The sequence below is a fragment of the Mycteria americana genome, chromosome 2 (genome assembly GCF_035582795.1).
Source record: "Mycteria americana isolate JAX WOST 10 ecotype Jacksonville Zoo and Gardens chromosome 2, USCA_MyAme_1.0, whole genome shotgun sequence".
In the NCBI taxonomy this organism is placed as follows: domain Eukaryota; kingdom Metazoa; phylum Chordata; class Aves; order Ciconiiformes; family Ciconiidae; genus Mycteria; species Mycteria americana.
Genome location: NC_134366.1, coordinates 44,375,527 through 44,394,303, shown reverse-complemented (window position 1 = coordinate 44,394,303; position 18,777 = coordinate 44,375,527). Strand labels below are relative to the sequence as shown.

General features: G+C 40.4%; 1 protein-coding gene across 5 annotated transcripts in view; it reads left to right on the top strand.

The window, feature by feature from the left end:
- Positions 1-18,777, top strand: part of NEK10 (NIMA related kinase 10) — a 121,888-nt gene that overhangs the window by 76,130 nt on the left and 26,981 nt on the right. For all 5 annotated transcript variants that reach the window (XM_075495572.1, XM_075495576.1, XM_075495574.1 and 2 more), the window contains 3 exons: positions 5,131-5,314; positions 5,403-5,489; positions 17,605-17,653. In XM_075495572.1, coding sequence (XP_075351687.1) covers positions 5,131-5,314; positions 5,403-5,489; positions 17,605-17,653 — 320 coding nt within the window. The remainder of the gene's footprint in view (positions 1-5,130; positions 5,315-5,402; positions 5,490-17,604; positions 17,654-18,777) is intronic.

Sequence of the window (18,777 nt, the reverse complement as noted above, 5' to 3'; positions counted from 1 at the left end):
ATGAGTGAGGACTCAGGAATGTCATGAAAGCTTAGCATTCCACAAATTGTTTTCTTCTTCCACCTTTCACTCCATTGATTTTGTTCTGACACTATTCTGTTTTGGCATTTATGTAGCAGGTACTGGAATTAAAGTTTAAATGTTAGAAATTACAGTTGGTGTGATAAGAAGAAAGTAACCTTTTTAGATTTATACTATTTATGTTTGGAGAATAAAATAATTATGCAAAAACTGTTTTGCAGGTATAATTTTTTTAACAGTTGCTGAATGTAGAAGATAGTCATCATAGCCAAGTTACTACCTGTGAAAATGTATGATCAAACTATTAAGGACAAACCCATAATAAGTTTAATTCAGCTTCAATTTGTAGTGTGTCGAAGTACTTTAACAGAATCACAGAATATAAGGCAGGAAGAGTTGTCAGAGATTGTCTTGTCCACCTCCAATCCTTAGAGCTACCTGTCACTCCTGACAGGTATTTGACCAGTCAGTCATAAAAATGCCAAGTGATAGAAAGTCTCTCCCAAGGCAAACTGTGCCAAATTAGGGAACAGTGTGGAACCAGCAGAAATGCAAAAACTCTTTACAGTCAGCGATCACATGCCTGAATGAGTCTTTTTTTTTCCATCCAAAGATGACATCTGGAAAACCATGAGGAATCCTGAACCATCGTCAGAAGATAACTGGAAATCCTGGGCATATGCGTAGCACATATACACTGTGCTATATAATTTATCTGCAGTTAGTCTGCTGCTTTCAAAAATGTTGGTCTTGCTTTGTATGCTTGACAGAGTAGATGTGTTATGTATGTCTCGTTTCCAGGAGATACTAGATGGACATATACATGTGCACATATGGGATGTATATGACACTAACTTTTCAGACCCACTCTCAAGAGTCATATAATTGCTCTGAGAGCACTAAGGCCAGAATATCCCCAGAACGCTGCATTTACTGAGCACATTCAAACCTGTTACATCGTGTATGAACACTTCTGTTTCTCTGCAGGATCCCAGATAGATGCAATAGTTGAACACTTAATTACTGTTAGATGGTCTTAAAGTCTAACCTAAATTTTACTTGTTGCAATTTAAGCTGCTTACTTTTGTCCTCCCTGCAGTGGAAATATGTAAGAGTTATTTCTTTCCTCTTATATGTTCTATCTCCCCTCTGTAATTTTTTTCTTTGGACTGAATAATCAAATTCCATCAGTCTTACTTTGCAAGTTGTGTTTTGTAGACCTTTGATTATTCTCATTTCTCTCCTTTGCTGTCTCCTCACATTTTTTAAGTGTAGCGTTCAAAAATGGACTCCATTACTCCAAATGAGAACCTTATTGGTACCAAGTAGAAAGATTACGCAGTTCTTGGAGATAATTCTCATTATACATCCCAGTACGATGTTTACCTTTTCATAACATGGTATTGTTGAGTCATGCTCTGTTTCTGATCTACCAAAATCCCCACATCTTTTCCTGCAGAGGTGCTGTCTGACCAGTCCTTCCCCAGTCTGTCCATTTGTACAGTTGTTTCTCCCTGCTCATAGAACTTTCCCTGCTTAAACTTCATCACTTCTTTTAGCTTCTTCAGTTTATCAAAACTTTCTTCAAAACCTATTGTCACTTGCATTGACGCAACTCTGTGTATGATGTATATGCTGTAATATGATATATGATGTGAATGTATCACAGTCTATGCACATTTAATAGGCAGTCTATCTATCCCATTATGCAGATTATCATTGTAATTCAGTGACAACATTGAATGGTTTTGGAACAAGGTCAGAAAGTAGCCTGAAAAATTGTGCTCACTACCCATTTTCAGTTTAACAAACACTCAAAGTAGTTACCAAGTTGAGTACAATTTTTATGGTCAATTGTACAGCCAACTGATTGTGATTTTGTCTAGGTCACACTTTTCTAGCTTTATTGTAAGGTGTCATGAGAAACATTGTCAAAAGCCGTACTAAAACCATTATAAATAAAAATAACATCTACTTGTTCCCAGTGCACAAGAGCTGTTATCCTGTTACAGAAAGAAATACGTTGGTTTAGTATGGGTTTTTCTCCTGACAGTTTCATGTTAGCTGTTACTCATTTTATTACTATCTTCCAGTTTTTTACAAATACTTTAATAGTGGAAGTAGTTCTATTTTTTTTTCTTGAAATAGAAATTCAACTGAATAATGCTGTAATTACTTGTCTCTGATAAAGAAGATTAATTAAACACTGCAAATGCCACTAAAGCACTCTATATTTCTTGAAGACAGAAAAGTTAATTCTTCTGCACAGCAATATGGCAAAACAGAGCTAAACAAATGATCAATATTGTTATTTTAGTTAAACCTAGTTTGGGTTTTTTTTTTGACAGTGTTAATTTCAATTTATAAAATATTAGATTCCTGTTGGAAGTCAAAAAGACCAATTTGGGTTTCACTTCTCCAAAAATGAAGTATATCTGATTTTGCAGTGGTAATGGTGACCAGTGAAGAGAGAGACAGTGCAAGTGTACAGGATATGGATGAAGAGTCTCAGCTTGTAGACAGAGGTTTTTCTTCATGGCTGGGACACAAATTTCAAGTGTTTCCAGAGATGCTTTTGCTCAGTCATAAAGACGAATTCTGGAAATAAAAATGAATTGGTTTATAATTTGAACATTTTTGCACAGGGACTCTTTTCCCATTAGATTTCCTTTTGAACTGTGTTTGTTTTTACTAGAAGGCAGAGGTTGTTTCAACAAAAGTGGCGAACAATTGGACCCATGGGGAAACTGAGGTACTAGTTTATTATGAAAATGTGAACATAAACTGGATCAACTGATGAAGCCTCCAGAAAGATTTGTAAAATACTGGACTCTAGAATAAAGTGTAGGTGTGAGCACAGTTCAAATGAATATATATCAATCTAACTCGTGTTTCAATGTTTGTGATATTTTGAATATCCCACTGTTTAATAGATTTCTTCAAAGGATAAGTATCTGTCTTTCTGCCTATCTGAAAGAAGTATCTCTGAGGATATGGAAGTGGTTGTTTCAAGGTGTTGGAGAATACTTTCTCCATGCCCTTCTCACAAAATTATGTTCTTTATATCCTTATATTCTTATGTAGGTTCTTATGGTCCCACTCCAATGCTGAGCAGAAGCAACATTGAACTCGCATCCCAGTCTCCTCCAGGCAGTGTACTTTTGTCCTTCTAAATCCTGGCTGATTTAGATTTAGTAGCATCCTACTCAAAAGAGAAACAGCAGTATATAATCTCACTTTTGAAAATAATTAGCTATTGTCTAGGTAGGGCAAAATATATCACAGTAAATTTATATATTACTCTTGGATTAGTAATGAAATACTATATTTCTCTATGTTTAGATATTGTGTAAATGGACCAGATTTTATGTATAGACAGGTTATAGCTTTACAGTTTTACGTAACTGCTTTAACGCTTTGGGATACATTTCACTGATCTGAACAGTTTCTGTAGCAGGTATGATGATTATTTTTATCATGAGGTCTACAGAATTCAGTTCAGGCATTTCAAATAGGTTTCCTTTCTTGATGTGGCAGTTAGAGCTGACACCAATTGGTAACAGCAGTCTTTTTGATCTTTTTTTCCCCTGTAGCTCCACTTAATTTACAAGTTATTGTTAACAATTAGTCATTTGGGTGTGAGGTTCAGTATTGGCGATGCTGAAAGGAGTTTTAAGTTTGAAATGTCCATGCAGTTTGACCCTTCTCTCCCTCTTCTTTTTTTTCTTTGATGTAGAACAGGTGAATTGGTTCTCTTCAGTTACTGTGCACTTACTGTTCAGCGCACAATAAGCGTGCTCATATGTCATGACTAGACTACTCTCTTTAAGTGAGCTTGAGAGTCATCCTTAGTGGTTGGCATGCTGTGCTACACTGCAATCACGGCTATTGTGGCATCTTGGACATAAGCTCAGTCCAGTACTTATGTATAAAATGATCTTTTCCCACCCAAATTTAAAGAGAAAAGCTTGACAAGCCATCTCTTACAAGTTAAGTTATAGTTTTGGGAATAGAACAAAAGATGGGGAAATAATTGAAGCAGACCATTATGCAGGCAGAGATACAGTCAATGCTCAGGGGTGCAGTGAGGTTTCTGAAGGAGGAAGGGTTTTCAGAATGCACCCATTCTGCTGTGTCCCAATAAGGTCAAAAATAATTCATGGGAAAGACTCTGGAAAAATACTTAGATACAGGTCAAATTGTCTTTGGCACACTTGGTGAGAATATAAGTATTTAGGAATGTATTATAACCTGAAATTACTTTAATATTAAAGATACTTATTTGTTTAATCATCTGGTACGTTTATATAATTTATCTCCTGTTCTCCTTTATCACATTTTGCTCTGACAAGATAGAGTAAAAAGAAGCATGAATTTATTTACGCACAACAGAAGTAATATGAGAAGACTTGGAACAATATTTAAAGAGATCGTAAAACCAGTCTGTTTTCAAAATATGTTGCATTAAAATAGAAGCAATAACAGGGAGCAGGGATCTCAATTCTTTCCAGAAAAGCTATAAACAATGACAACAGCAGAGGCAGAATTTTATACTCATTAAAGAATCCCTTGCTACATTCGGTCAGTTCAGTCTTGGGGAGTCTGTTTGGCATCACATCATATCAAGTTCACTTCATGTTTTACTACCATCTTGACTGTTGTGCAGGTTTTGTGTTATCCAGAACTGGTCTGCTGTTTATTATCTAAACTGGAAGAGAGTAAATCTCCCATTGCTTGTATCTGGGAACCTACTATCTTTGCCCAGTCTTTTATTTTTTGTGTTCAGTAATTCTTTCTGGTCTGGCATTTGTTTCATTTTTTTCCACTTTCAGTGCTTGTTATGAAAAGACCTTCATCAAGGGCAAAGATGCCTTTTATGTAAAGGCTAGAAATAATTTGTTTAGATTAAGAGTTGGAAAGTTTTGCTCTAAATTTAGAATTGGTGGCTGAACCATATACCATGTAGTCCTGGACTAACAGCTAAGCGGGAACAAAAAGTGCATTTTTATGTGCGTGTGTGTACACAAGTGACACTTGCATTTGCAGGTTTTCTAATGAGTGGTGGATAAGGATAATATGTAACATTTCCTTTTTGTCCTTTGTTGTCAGAAAAATTACGAGAAGTTGAGTCTTCATAGCAGCAGCAGTGGAGCAGCCAGTTGCAAAAGTGAATTTTCAGAAAATACTGACCTCCCAGCTGAAAGCTGTGAATCTGCATGTGGAAAAGATGAGGAAAGAACATACGAAGAAATCCTGGTACAGGATCATAGCACTTTAGAGAACTCTGAGAAAGGTAGTCATTAGCCAAAAAAGCATTAGGAGTACTATTATGTTGGTCAGAGGTGGGTTAAAAGCTTCTTTGCTTTTGTTTTTATGTGCAGATATGTTCTCTGAATTAGATGATGAGCTGGACGTATTGGACAACTTGAGCAGCTCCAGTTCAAGTCATTTGAAAGGATCTGCTATTGGTAAGATTCCTTAAGAATGAAGTGTACACTACTTTCTAACAGCAAAGTAGTTGTTTATTCCAAAATACTGGGATATTTCATGATTTGTGGCAAGTTCATTATCTGTTGTGCATCCTAAGCAAAAGAAAAATAAAATAACTGTGCCTTTGTGGCAGCCATTTCCAGTATAATACATTTTGCATCACATTTTCTTTATGTAGCTTGTCCCTATATTTTGAAGTAATGCCTATGAAAACTAGAATATTATTGGGCAGCTTGACAAAGTTTTTAGATTTGAAGCATAAGATAACTACTGTTGATAAGAAACAGAAGGAAGACAGTGTGAAAACTTGTCTCAGTAACAATAATGCTATGCAAATGAATAAATGGAGTGCCCTGTTGGAGGGTGTAAAAAAGAAAGTTGAAAGAGGAAAGCTTTAGCTGTCTAGATGAATTGACTAAATGGAATTAGTCAATTTCAGCGAAGCCTCCGAGGCGAGCAGCTCTGAGACAGAGGACCGCGTCGGGGGACCGCTGCTGGATCGGCGAAACCGCGGCAAAACCGCGCAGGGAAGGGAGGAAAAAGAAAAGGGAGGGCGCAGCCACCCCCCCGGCCCCTGAGCAGGAAGGCGGGAGCTCCTGACGAGGACCCGGCTCTGACTCAGCGTGGGCGGGGACGAGAGTGACGGCGGCAGTTCCCTTCCCTTCCCTTCCCGTACAAGAGCATCTCCCAGGGAGCGCGAGCGACCAGGAGCGCGGCGACCAGGACGGGCAAACAGGGCGTGGCACGTCAGAAGGGCGTGGCGCGGCAGTTTGCGCGGCAGTTTGCGCAGGCAGGGCGTGTGGGGAAGGCGAAGGCACCCCAGCAGCTCAAGAGGATCTGTGAGAAGTGAGTTCATTCGGTACTCCCCATCCTTCCAGAAGGAACTCAGCTATGGTCCTTACTCGTCAGAAAGCGATGCCCTCTGTGCTCGCCAGAGTGGATGCGGCTACCCAGACGGAGCTGCCGGGAAAACATGCCGCCAGCCAGGTGTCGGGCTGCAGGGAGTGCCTGGGCATCTCCCTGTTCACACATGGCAGCCGTGCGGACAGCTGCGTGAGGTGCGACCAGGTGGATGACTTGCTTTGCATGGTGGCAGAGCTACGGGAGGAGGTGGAAAGGTTAAGGAGCATCAGGGAGGCTGAAAAAGAGATCGACTGGTGGTGCCAGGCTCTGCCCCCCCTGAGATGGGAACAAGAGCAGCAGCAGCCGCCAGTAAGAACCCATGATCAAGGGGATCCTCTGTCCCCCCCCCCCGCCGGGCTGAAGGCAGCAGCTCAGATGAGGAGAGTGAATGGAGGCGAGTCCGCGCTCGTGGCGGCAGGTGAAGGCCCTCCCTGCCTGCCTCGCCCCCCCAGGTGCCTCTACACAACAGGTATGAGGCCCTGGAGGTGGAAGGCCAGTCAGTGGAGGATGGGGACGACAGTCTATCTACACCTGAGGTGTCACCTAGGTCAGAAGAACGTACCTCTCGTCTTACCACCACCTCCACGAGGAAGAAAAGAAGGGTTATAGTTGTGGGTGACTCCTTTCTGAAGGGAACCGAGGGTCCAATATGCCGGACGGACCCTCCTCTTAGGGAAGTCTGTTGCCTCCCTGGGGCCCGCGTGAAGGATGTCACGAGGGTACTCCCTAGTCTGGTACGGCCCTCGGACTATTACCCCCTACTGCTCTTCCATGTGGGGGGCGATGAGGCTGCAACACAAAGTCCTAGGGTGATCAAAAGAGACTTGAGGGCCTTGGGACAGCTAGTAAGGAACTCAGGAGCGCAGGTTATTTTCTCCTCTCTCCTTCCAGTGGTGGGCAGTGACACCAGAAGGAACAGAGATGCCCAATCTATTAATGCATGGCTCCGTGGCTGGTGTCATCACCACGGATTTGGTTTTTTTGACAACGGGATGGCCTACGCCGCACCGGGTTTGCTGGCATCTGATGGGATTCATCTTTCTCAAAGGGGAAAGAGAATCTTCGCTCAGGAACTTGCAGGGCTCATTGACAGAGCTTTAAACTAGACTCGAAGGGGGAGGGGATAATATCAGGCTTGCCCGAGGGAAGCTGAGGGACGACGTGCCATGGTTAGAGGGAGCGGCTTCCAGCGAGGACACTCGGCCTGAGTCCTCAAGATGTGCGGGGTACGCTTGGGCACAGCCGAAGTCGAGCGGAGTTGAGCCAGGGGATACTGAGGCAACGGGAGCCAAGAGGGAAACACCAGTGAAACGCCTCGAAGCACGCAAGGGGTGTTCTTCTATGAAGGAGACACGGATGACAGCCCAGCTGAAGTGCCTCTACACCAATGCACGCAGCATGGGTAACAAGCAGGAGGAGTTGGAAGCCATTGTACATCAGGAAAACTATGATATGGTGGCCATCACGGAAACGTGGTGGGGTGACTTGCACAACTGGAGTGCGGCGATGGATGGCTATAAACTCTTCAGGAGGGATAGGCGAGGCAGGAGAGGTGGTGGGGTAGCCCTCTACGTCAGGGAGTGTCTGGATAGTTTAGAGCTCGATGTTGGTGATGATAGGGTGGAGTGTTTATGGGTAAGAATCAGGGGGAAGGCCAACAAGGCAGATATTGTGGTGGGAGTCTGTTACAGACCCCCCAACCAGGATGAGGAGACAGATGAACTCTTCTATAAGCAGCTGGGTGAAGCCTCACGATCGCTAGCCCTTGTTCTTGTGGGGGACTTCAACCTGCCGGATGTCTTCTGGAAATACAATACAGCAGAGAGGAAACAGTCCAGGAGGTTCCTGGAGCGTGTGGCAGATCACTTCCTGACGCAGCTGGTGAGTGAGACAATGAGGGAAGGTGCCCCGCTGGACCTCTTGTTCACGAACAGAGAAGGACTTGTGAGCGATGTGATGGTTGGAGGCTGTCTTGGGCAGAGCGATCATGAAATGATAGAGTTTTTGATACGTGGAGAAGCGGCGAGGGGGGTCAGCAAAACTGCCACCTTAGACTTCCGGAGGGCGGACTTCGGCCTGTTTAGGAGACTGGTCGAGCGAGTCCCCTGGGAGGCAGCCCTTATGGGCAAAGGGGTCCAGGAAGGCTGGACATTCTTTAAGGAGGAAGTCCTAAAGGCACAAGAGCGGGCTGTCCCCAGGTGCCGAAAGACGAGTCGGCGGGGAAGAAGACCGGCCTGGCTGACTAGAGAGCTCTGGCTTGAACTGAGGAGAAAGAGGAGAGTCTATGACCTCTGGAAGAAGGGGTGGGCAACTCAGGAGGACTACAAAGGTGTAGCGAGGTTGTGCAGGGAGAAAACTAGAAGGGCCAAAGCTGAGTTAGAGCTCAGTCTGGCTGCTGCTATAAAAGACAACAAAAAACACTTCTTCAAATACATTAGCAGCAAAAGGAGACGTAAGGAGAATCTCCAGCCCCTAGTAGATGGGGGAGGGAACACAGTGACCAAGGATGAGGAAAAGGCTGAGGTACTTAATGCCTTCTTTGCCTCAGTCTTTATTAGCAGGGCCAACTGTTCTCTGGGTACCCAGCCCCTGGAGTTGTAAGATAGGGATGGGGACCAGACTGGAGCCCCCATAATCCAGGGGGAAATGGTGAGTGACCTGCTGCACCACTTAGACACTCACAAGTCTATGGGGCCTGATGAGATCCACCCGAGAGTACTGAAGGAACTGGCAGATGTGCTCACCAAGCCCCTTTCCATCATTTACCAGCAGTCCTGGCTAACTGGGGAAGTCCCTGCTGACTGGAGATTAGCGAATGTGACGCCCATCTTCAAGAAGGGCCGGAAGGAGGACCCGGGGAACTACAGGCCTGTCAGCCTGACCTCGGTGCCGGGGAAGCTGATGGAGCAGATCATCCTGAGTGCTATCACACGGCATGTAGAGAATAACAAAGAGATCAAGCCCAGCCAGCATGGGTTCAGGAAAGGCAGGTCCTGCTTGACCAACCTGATCTCCTTCTATGACAAGGTGACCCGCCTAGTGGATGAGGGAAAGACTGTGGATGTTGTCTATCTAGACTTCAGTAAAGCCTTTGACACGGTCTCCCACAGCATTCTCCTGGAGAAACTGGCTGCTCATGCCTTGGACGGGTGTACTCTTCGCTGGGTAAAGAACTGGCTGGACGGCTGGGCCCAGAGAGTGGTGGTGAATGGAGTTTACTCCGGTTGGTGGCCGGTCACAAGCAGTGTTCCCCAGGGCTCGGTGTTGGGGCCAGTTCTGTTTAACATCTTTATCAATGATCTGGACGAAGGGATCGAGTGCACTCTCAGTAAGTTTGCAGATGACACCAAGTTGTGTGGGAGTGTTGATCTGCTGGAGGGTAGGCAGGCTCTGCAGAGGGACCTGGACAGGCTGGATGGATGGGCCGAGGTCAATTGTATGAGGTTTAACAAGGCCAAGTGCAAGGTCCTGCACTTGGGCCACAGCAACCCCATGCAACGCTACAGGCTTGGGGAAGAGTGGCTGGAAAGCTGCCTGGCAGAGAAGGACCTGGGCGTGTTTGTTGACAGCCGCCTGAATATGAGCCAGCAGTGTGCCCAGGCGGCCAAGAAAGCCAATGGCATCCTGGCTTGTATCAAAAATAGCATGGCCAGCACGACTAGGGAAGTGATTGTGCCCCTGTACTCGGCACTGGTGAGGCCGCACCTCGAATACTGTGTTCAGTTTTGGGCCCCCCACTACAAGAGGGATATTGAGGTACTGGAGCGGGTGCAGAGAAGGGCAACGAAGCTGGTGAAGGGTCTGGAGCAGAAGTCTTATGAGGAGCGGCTGAGGGAGCTGGGACTGTTTAGCCTGGAGAAAAGGAGGCTGAGGGGAGACCTTATCGCTCTCTACAACTACCTGAAAGGAGGTTGTAGAGAGGTGGGGGTCGGTCTCTTCTCCCAGGTAACAAGTGATAGGACAAGAGGAAATGGCCTCAAGTTGTGCCAGGGGAGGTTTAGACTGGATATGAGGAAATTTTTCTTCACCGAGAGGGTTATCAAGCATTGGAACAGGCTGCCCAGGGAAGTGGTTGAGTCGCCATCCCTGGAGGTATTTAAAGGACATTTGGATGAGGTGCTTAGAGACATGGTGTAGTGGTGGTTTTGGCAGTGTTAGGTTTATGGTTGGACTCGATGATCTTAAAGGTCTTTTCCAACCTATATGATTCTGTGATTCTGTGAATTGAAGGAATGCTTAAGATTAGATTCGAATTAGGAAGGGATTATGTGACAAAACACAGCATTAATTCTGCCTCTAGTTATTTGTGGTAATGAGATATGAAAGCACCATCTGTGTTGGGTGTTATCTTAAGTAATATTTCTTTTTTATTATATTCTAAATATGAAAATTAAAAAAAAGAGTTGTGAAACATCTGAAACAAGTGTGAGCTACCTGCTAAATTCTGAGCTACCATGATCTACCTGTTAAATGGGATGGGATTCTGATTAGAAGAAAATCAAAGAGCATTTTATACTAGAAGAAGAAGATTGATATTAGAGCTGAGCAAAATTTGAAGTTCTGACAGAAAATCTGTGGATGATTTAAACTGTCCTTGTAAAAGGTGAAGGGAATGTAGTTGTCTGAAGATTAACAAATTTTATTGTTTCAGGGTCCCAGGCTTCAAAAAGCGTAGAATAGCATTACTTTTATCTGTTTGTAGTGCTATTTGCTAGCTGGGTTTTTTTCAGATTTTGGCCCAGGTACTGAAGAAATATGACTGCTTTTAATTGAAATGTCTGGCCATTAGTGCAGGGTAAATAAATGATTTGATACTCTAAAATTGTAACTGGACAGCCTGCCATTCTAAAGGCTGGAGGACCTGTGGCTAGCCAGCCTTGAGTTTATTATCAAGGTTTTCTTTAAAAAAAAAAGGCAAAAAAAAAAGCTTTTTCTTTGTTACTTTCTTGTGCTAACAGAGTAACAAGACAAGCTTACAGGGTACAGGGAAGCCTAGTCTGACTGTGGGAGGGAGCTGCATAGAAGGAACATCTTGAGGAAAAGCAGCCTGCGGAGGCAATGTTCTATTTTGGTGTTTATACTGAAGAATAACACATTGTGCATCTCCCAGAAATTGAATTCTTTGTGAGCTAGTTCAGCATTGTACACAGACATTTGAAATCTTTGTGTAGTTTGTAACTCGCCACACCCAAAGTTTTATTGGTAACGATTTCCTTGTTAATTTTTCTTTGTTAAGATTCGGACATTAACAAAACATCAACTTTTTCTAATATTTAAATATTTTTGTGCCAGATTTCCATTGATTTAATGAAATATTTCAACTGGAAAGATCCAGTCAGTTCCTATTAATCCCAGTAACTTTAATCAGCATTTCTAGAAGTCATTGCCCATTTTCCTCCCAGCGTGGAGTTTAATGGTATATAGATACTTCAGGATTGCTTTTTCAGAAAAATAATTCTGCAGTCATACATTCTTAGATCACCTGTAGTTTCTACTTAATGTTGAAGTTAGTGTTGTAGATCAGTTGTAATTAATGCTGGCAAATTTTTCTTCATTTCAGGGAAAAAGAAAAAATACTTTTAAAAAAAGCATTATACATTCAGGATACTTGGGTATTGCTTGGGTTGCGCTCCATTCATTGGTAATAAATGGCTAACAGCGTATGAATTATCAGCCATGGTTTTGTCAAGCATGTCAGCATTACAGGGGAAAATGTGACCAACTTTCATCTAGCTGACTTGGAAAATGCTAACATGAAAATATGAGTTTCAATTATGGGTGTATTGATCAGCGTCTTGAAAGAGTTTATCTAATCATGCTGCCATCACATCACTTTCAGAGAAAACATGATCTGCAAACGTAGAAAAATATTGCTCTATTTTAAAACTGGGGTAGTATTTTGTAAAAAGTTGCGATATACTGAGTTGTTCAGTGGCACAGAAGCTGGTATGCGTGAGTGACAGTGTAATAGTGGTTAGCTTTTTTTATAGTCCACTAATTGTCATAATATTTGTAATAATTCTACATATCTTGTGCTTTTCAATTATGCTTTAAGAAAACAATTGTTTTTCTTAGTCTAGACAATGTAGTTCTACAGGACCAGCTCCTTTTAACAACTCCTAAGATTGCAAAATGCAGGGTATGTAGATTCTGGAACAGTTGTTCATGCTACTTGAAATGATTAATCCTACAGGATCAAGATTCTGCACATTTCAGAAGCATAGAGGCAGTAGTGGGAGATGTGATTTTTTTTCCCTGAAGTCCTTATAATTTGAAATTATAAAGATTGACAGAGGACAGGGACATATTGAGTCAAAAAGCAACAAAGAGTGATGGGATGATTACAGCTTATTAGTTGCGTTATTTTTCTTATTTTAAAATTAAGAAGGTTCCCAACTTTACCTTAGCTTAGTCATATTTAAGGGTTTACTTGGTTTTGATTTACAATGTAACTGTACCTGCATTTCTGCTGGTAAACCAAATAGCAGGAAAATATGTGGTATCTCTTAGTGCATTGTAGTCCAGTAGAGCTAGTATGTCAGTTGAGTGAGCAAGAGTTTAAAAGTTTACTCTGCATCTGGGAACACTTTTTGGAAAATATTTTTTGTTTCCTTGAATCATGTTCATTTACACTGCAATCAGGACAATGTCCTAAATACATTGAAAGACTAGTTCTGTGTAAAATATGCTATTAGAAAACCCTAGTCCCTAGGATTTTTTGTACTTTCCCCTGACCTTCCTCACAATAAAAAGGTAAGCATACAATAGGGCCCTTTCAGAATTGCTCAACTACTTGCTTTTCACAAGGCTAAGAAGTCTCAATGCACAGTCCAGTTGTGCTGTATCTTGCTTAGGAGTTTTTTCTGTTACCTCATAATTTAATGTATTTTTCCAGTATTTGGAGGAATCTCTGAACTTATCTAACTTGTGACCAATAAGCAAAGACGTTGAGATTCAGGACTCCTTTTCTTGCCAAAATCTCTGCAATGTGATAGTATTCAGAATTACTGTGTAATGAAGAGACCACAGATCTGCCAGAAGAATATTCTAGTGATGTAACTCTAGAAGGGTCTCCTATATCTTTCTTTAAGCTTTTAGAAAAACTGCTTGTTTACACAGTGCCAGGACTTGAGGCTTGTGCAGGAATGCTCAGAGCAGTCAAAAGTACCCAGCTGAATAAGTGGGGATTTCTAGAACTAGGATACTCTCAAAATAGGAACTCTGCATGTTGTACCTAGAAAATGATTGAGCTCTGAGTTTAGGTTATCATTTAGCTCCAAATTTAAGTATTTTTGAGGATAACAACAAACACAGTAGGAAATAAATACCCATTCAGTAATGTCACTTGTTGTCTGGAGCTAGTAGTTTCGTTCAAAATTTGGGATTAATTGCAGGCAGCTATGTTATATCTTGCAAGTTCTGTGATCACAGAGCTTTTTTTTTATTTATTTATTTTAATTCAGACCAGTTGTATTCTTTGGTGGATTTGATGATTTGAGAAGGTATTTCTTCTTTACATAAGACATTTAGATAGTTTGGTAGGTCTTAGGGGTAAGATCTTCTCACATCTGCTATATATGGTTCTTCAGCTTGTGAGGGGAAGGCTTAGGAAATTTGTTGAAAATTATTATTGCATCAAGAAGCCCATAATTTGCACAATGGGCTGTCTGTGAAGAATTTTGGAGATTAAGATCTGTGTTTTCAGGCTTGTTTTTCCCAATCTGACTCTGTCTAAGATTCAGATTTCTCTTGAGGCCTCAGTGTTATGGGACTTTGTTGAAGACATCAGCTAGAACAAGATCTGCCAAGACCTGGTGTTCTTGTATGATGCTTGAGTTAAGCTTAAAGTGTGTTTATGGCAACTTCTGTTGCTGTACATGTAGTCACTGCTAATGCGCAAAAAACTTAATTCTGTTTGTTCTGCAAAACTGCTTAATTAACATGGCTGGGACTGTCCATTCCAGTGTACAGTGATTTAAACGGCAGCTTACTAAGAGTATTTTGTATAAATAAAGGTAATTTGACCTTTTTCCTGAAAAGATCATTAAGCTGTCATTCAAAAAACCACTTCCATTGCTTCCATTTCATTCAAGGAGATGGACTGAAGTTTTCTTATAATGTGAAATCTTGAATTCAATTTTCCTATCAGTCTGATCAAATTTGAAAGGATTTTCAGAGGGTTTTTTTTAGATACCAGTGACGTGAAAGTGAAAGCCAAAGCAAAAGTTACTGTCTTCCCAGGTTTTTCTGAACTTGTATCGTCTTATAAGCTCTTTTCTTGAAATTACATGGTTGTTAGGTGCCTGCAAGAGAAAAACACTAAACTGCATATTAGAATGTATTTGTATGATTTGCACTGATGTCAATGCATGTTATGAAGTTAAAGCCTTAGAAGTTGCTTTAATTACATCAGCTATTAAAGACCAAAGTAGCAGTCAGAAAGATGCTTGATGCCTCATTTGATATATATATATCTTCACAGAGCTATTCAGAATAGGGAGGCTGATGAGAATCAAAAGCTTTGGCTTTTGTGTGTCTTTCACATTCCAACAAGTGTGGGCACAAAACAGGAGAGAGATGGAGAATTTGTATTTCATTTTCCTTGAGATCATCTTGAACTGAGAAATTCTCTCTTGCAAAGCATTTGAAGAAAACATATGTTGCCTTGCTTTTCCCATCCATGTCAAAGGAGTAACCATGGTAAGGGGAAATATGGTCCAGGTAACACCCTGGGCTGAACTATACACTATGTGCTCCATGACTTATGTTAGTTAACTTCCCTATGCATCTGTGTTGTTTCTTACTCCCTGTCTGACTTTGCATGATTAGCATAAGTCTTAAACAAAAGATGAAGGAGTATAACTAAAGTCATTAGTGTTCATGGGTGTGTGTATACACACATGAATGTGTTTGTTACAATGATTTTTAGGTGATAGGTTTTTTTAGTTTTCTGGTCAGTGGGTCTCTAACATAATAATAAGCAATAAAAATGGCACCAAAGGGTGTTTGCTATTGTTTACTGATGTTCTGCATCATGATTTCTGTTTGGGTTTTTTTAGCATTAATAAGTGTTTTCCTAACTTTAGCATATGAATCGGAAAATATTGCATCTCTGCCATGTACAGTGAGTGGTGAGACAGACTCTTAGGTGTGAAATATCGTGCACTTGTAAATACACTCATAAGCTGGCAGATTAGCAAGTCAAATGTGGTGAGTCATCAAACTGATCAAGAAAATTTGGATATGAGCCCTTTACTGATAGAGAGACCATTTATTTGAAACAGACAAAGGGTATAGGATTTCAAATCCAATTTTGTATATGAATACGTGGAAAGGGAAGCTGTTTTTAAAATTCTAGCAAACAGCTGTGTTCAAACTTAGCTTTCTAGCCAAGTGGCTTCTGTTACAGATTTTCTCGCATATATTCCCATAATATATCATAGTCTTTGTTAGAGTGTCTGAGGTTGTAACTCAAAATCCTTATACCAAGCAACATGATTCAGGTTCAGTCAGAGCTTCTGTTTTTGTATTTGTATTACTGTGTTTGCATCCTAAGCAGGTAAAATATCTGTTCCTTGAATAGGCACAATCATATTTTTTCATTTCCAAAGGCCTTCTTTACTTTCTAGACAGTGGACACTTTATTTTCCTATCTATTTTCCTGTCTCAGTGTGAAAGTTAATTGAAGTATCTTTGCTTCTATAAGGGCCTAGTTTATTTGCTATTATGTAAATCAACTGCTCTTATCAAACCTTCTTTTGGACTAACTACTACAGAGTTTTAATATCTGTTTTGCTAAGCAAAGCATTAGCAAGGAATACAATACTGTTTCTTTTTTCTTTCGTTCTGTCTGTCTATGTGTCTTCTTTTTAGGGAGACAGATTTGGCCTAAAGATGTATCATTTCTTTCAGTTTTAAAGTGAATTCTGTGTGACAGATGCCAGCCTCCTTCAGGATTTTTTTTTTTTTTTAAATCAGAGGATCGCAGAAAAGTAGGATAAATAGAGGCACTATATTTCAGAGCACAACAAAAAGTATGTTTGAACACAAAGAAAAGATTTAAGACTCTCAGAAATGTGTTTGCTCTCTGAAAGTCCTTTACTGTTGCTCTAGAACTAATATAACTGCTCTAACAAGACCAACAATGGGAAAAGTAGTGTAAGTTTGGCATAAAATCTTTTTTTTCTTAGCTACTGTTTGGGTGATTAGATACCTCTGTTCTTGTTTTATGATAATGCTTGTGATATTACTAGTGTGGAAAAACATCTTATGTAGACAAAGATGGAGGGTATTATATTAAAATGAATTAATTGTACAGGAAAATTGTTGTAGAATTTCCTAATCTTACTAATCAGACCTTCAGTTACCTGAAATATCTTTTGATTTAAACATACACTTATTCCTCATTCAAAGTGAGATATCATTTGTAGGAGAAAGTGGTCTCATACATCAAAATTACCATCAAAGGAATGGTTTTACAGGAATGTTTTAAGACAAATGCTTAAGGCAAATACTTGCTTTAAGACAATGCTTTCCAAGTGCATAAATAATAAATATATCATCAAACATTACCCCTCCTTCTTCACATTTTTGGCACTATGCAGTAAATGACATAAATGTCTGGGTTCATTTTTATTGCTGATTAGATGTTTGACCAATAACTGGTCATACCCGTGTCTTCAAGGTCTTAAAATCAGTGGGATTATTTAAGAAGTAAGGTATTGCATATGTAGTAGTTTGAATAGTTAGCTAATAGAATGGTGGCAGTAAAACTCTGGTAGAACAATGTTTAGACAATCCATCAAAGGTCATCTGAGAAAGTGGGTGAATATTCTAGTTTTTTATCCAGACTAGAGACAATGTTGTGGCTACAGTGGTAGCAGTAACTGAGGTAGTTATTTAATGCAAATCTGGGTACGTGTTCTGTGGACATCTAGTCAGCATATCTTATAGTTTCTGTGAAATTCTGAAAGTATTTATTAAAATACTGTGCGGAGCTGAGATTTTAGTTATGATGCAAGCAAATTTTTAAGACATCAAACAGCAACTCCATAGTCAAGTGGGGGTTTGGAGTTTGTTTAACACTGCTTTTTAAAAGTTATTTTGACACCATGTCTGGGAAATAGAAAATATTAACATGTATGTATATATTTTTTTTAATGCAGGATAATATTTATGCGTTTGTTTCAGGTATAATTAAACGAAGTTTTAGTGCTTCTGAAAGACAACCTCAGATTAGGTAGGTACAATTTATGATTTTAATATAGATTATATAAATGATAATTGTCATGATCAATTCCAGTCGGTTGTTTCACAGTGGAACAGTTGCACGATTGCCTTCATGAAACATTTCCTTACTTATCATTACAACTTCATTTTATCTCAGCCTATGACTCTTAGTCTGCTTAAGGATATTATTTGAGGGTGTTTGCACACAGAAGCTTCACGTGAGTAATTTGAGGACTGGCATTAAACTCATAAGAAAAGTGGACCTTGCTACATCAGCTTAAACTGACGTTAGTTGGTTAGCCAAAATCTGGTTTTGCATTTTTAAGTGGCTGTTTTTCTATAGAAAAATGTGTTTGTGCATTTGATAGTGTAGAGTAATATCTTGACCCTTTGAATTCCTCTAGACCTCTTATATAAATGTAGATATCTATTTTTGGAATTCTGGAGTCCTTCTCATTTCTTTCAAAAAGGAAACAAATCAAACCAGAATATGGCATGGCCATCCCCATTCTCCTTCTAAAGGTCTTTCCTTTTTCTTCTGTTATTTATTCAGAAATGCATCAAACACATTCTTGACCAAGCATTATTTTTTTCTGATCTCCTTGGCACCACTTTTATTCATAGACTCTGCTCTTTGTTTCTTCATTTCTGCTTTTCTTTCACATCTGAAAAAAAACCCAAAGTCACTCTTGGCTCCATCTGCCTCCTGAACACTTTTTTTCTCTTCCCTTTAACTTAACTAGGTAGCATTTATAACAACAGCATTGATTCCTCTCCCCTGTTTCTCCACAGACCCTGTTTGATCCAGCTTTCGCTTAAGGAATATTACTGTAGCAACTCTTACTAAGCTGTTTAATGACCTCTTCCGAGTCATAGTTCCTTTATTTTCTTGATCTGCTATTTACCATTGGTGCTATCTTTGTCTTCTTAAAATCATGTTTTTCTGACTCTTCTGACTCTATCCTTTTCTAATTCTCCCTCTACCTTTTGAAACTATTCTTAAGGACCATTCAGAAGGATACTAGTTTATCTGTTCATCTAATTTCCTTTGGATGTTACACGTGGCTTTATCACTGATTCTCTTGTCTTTTCTTCTGCATCTCGTCTTTGCATGTACAAATGTGTCTGCTTATT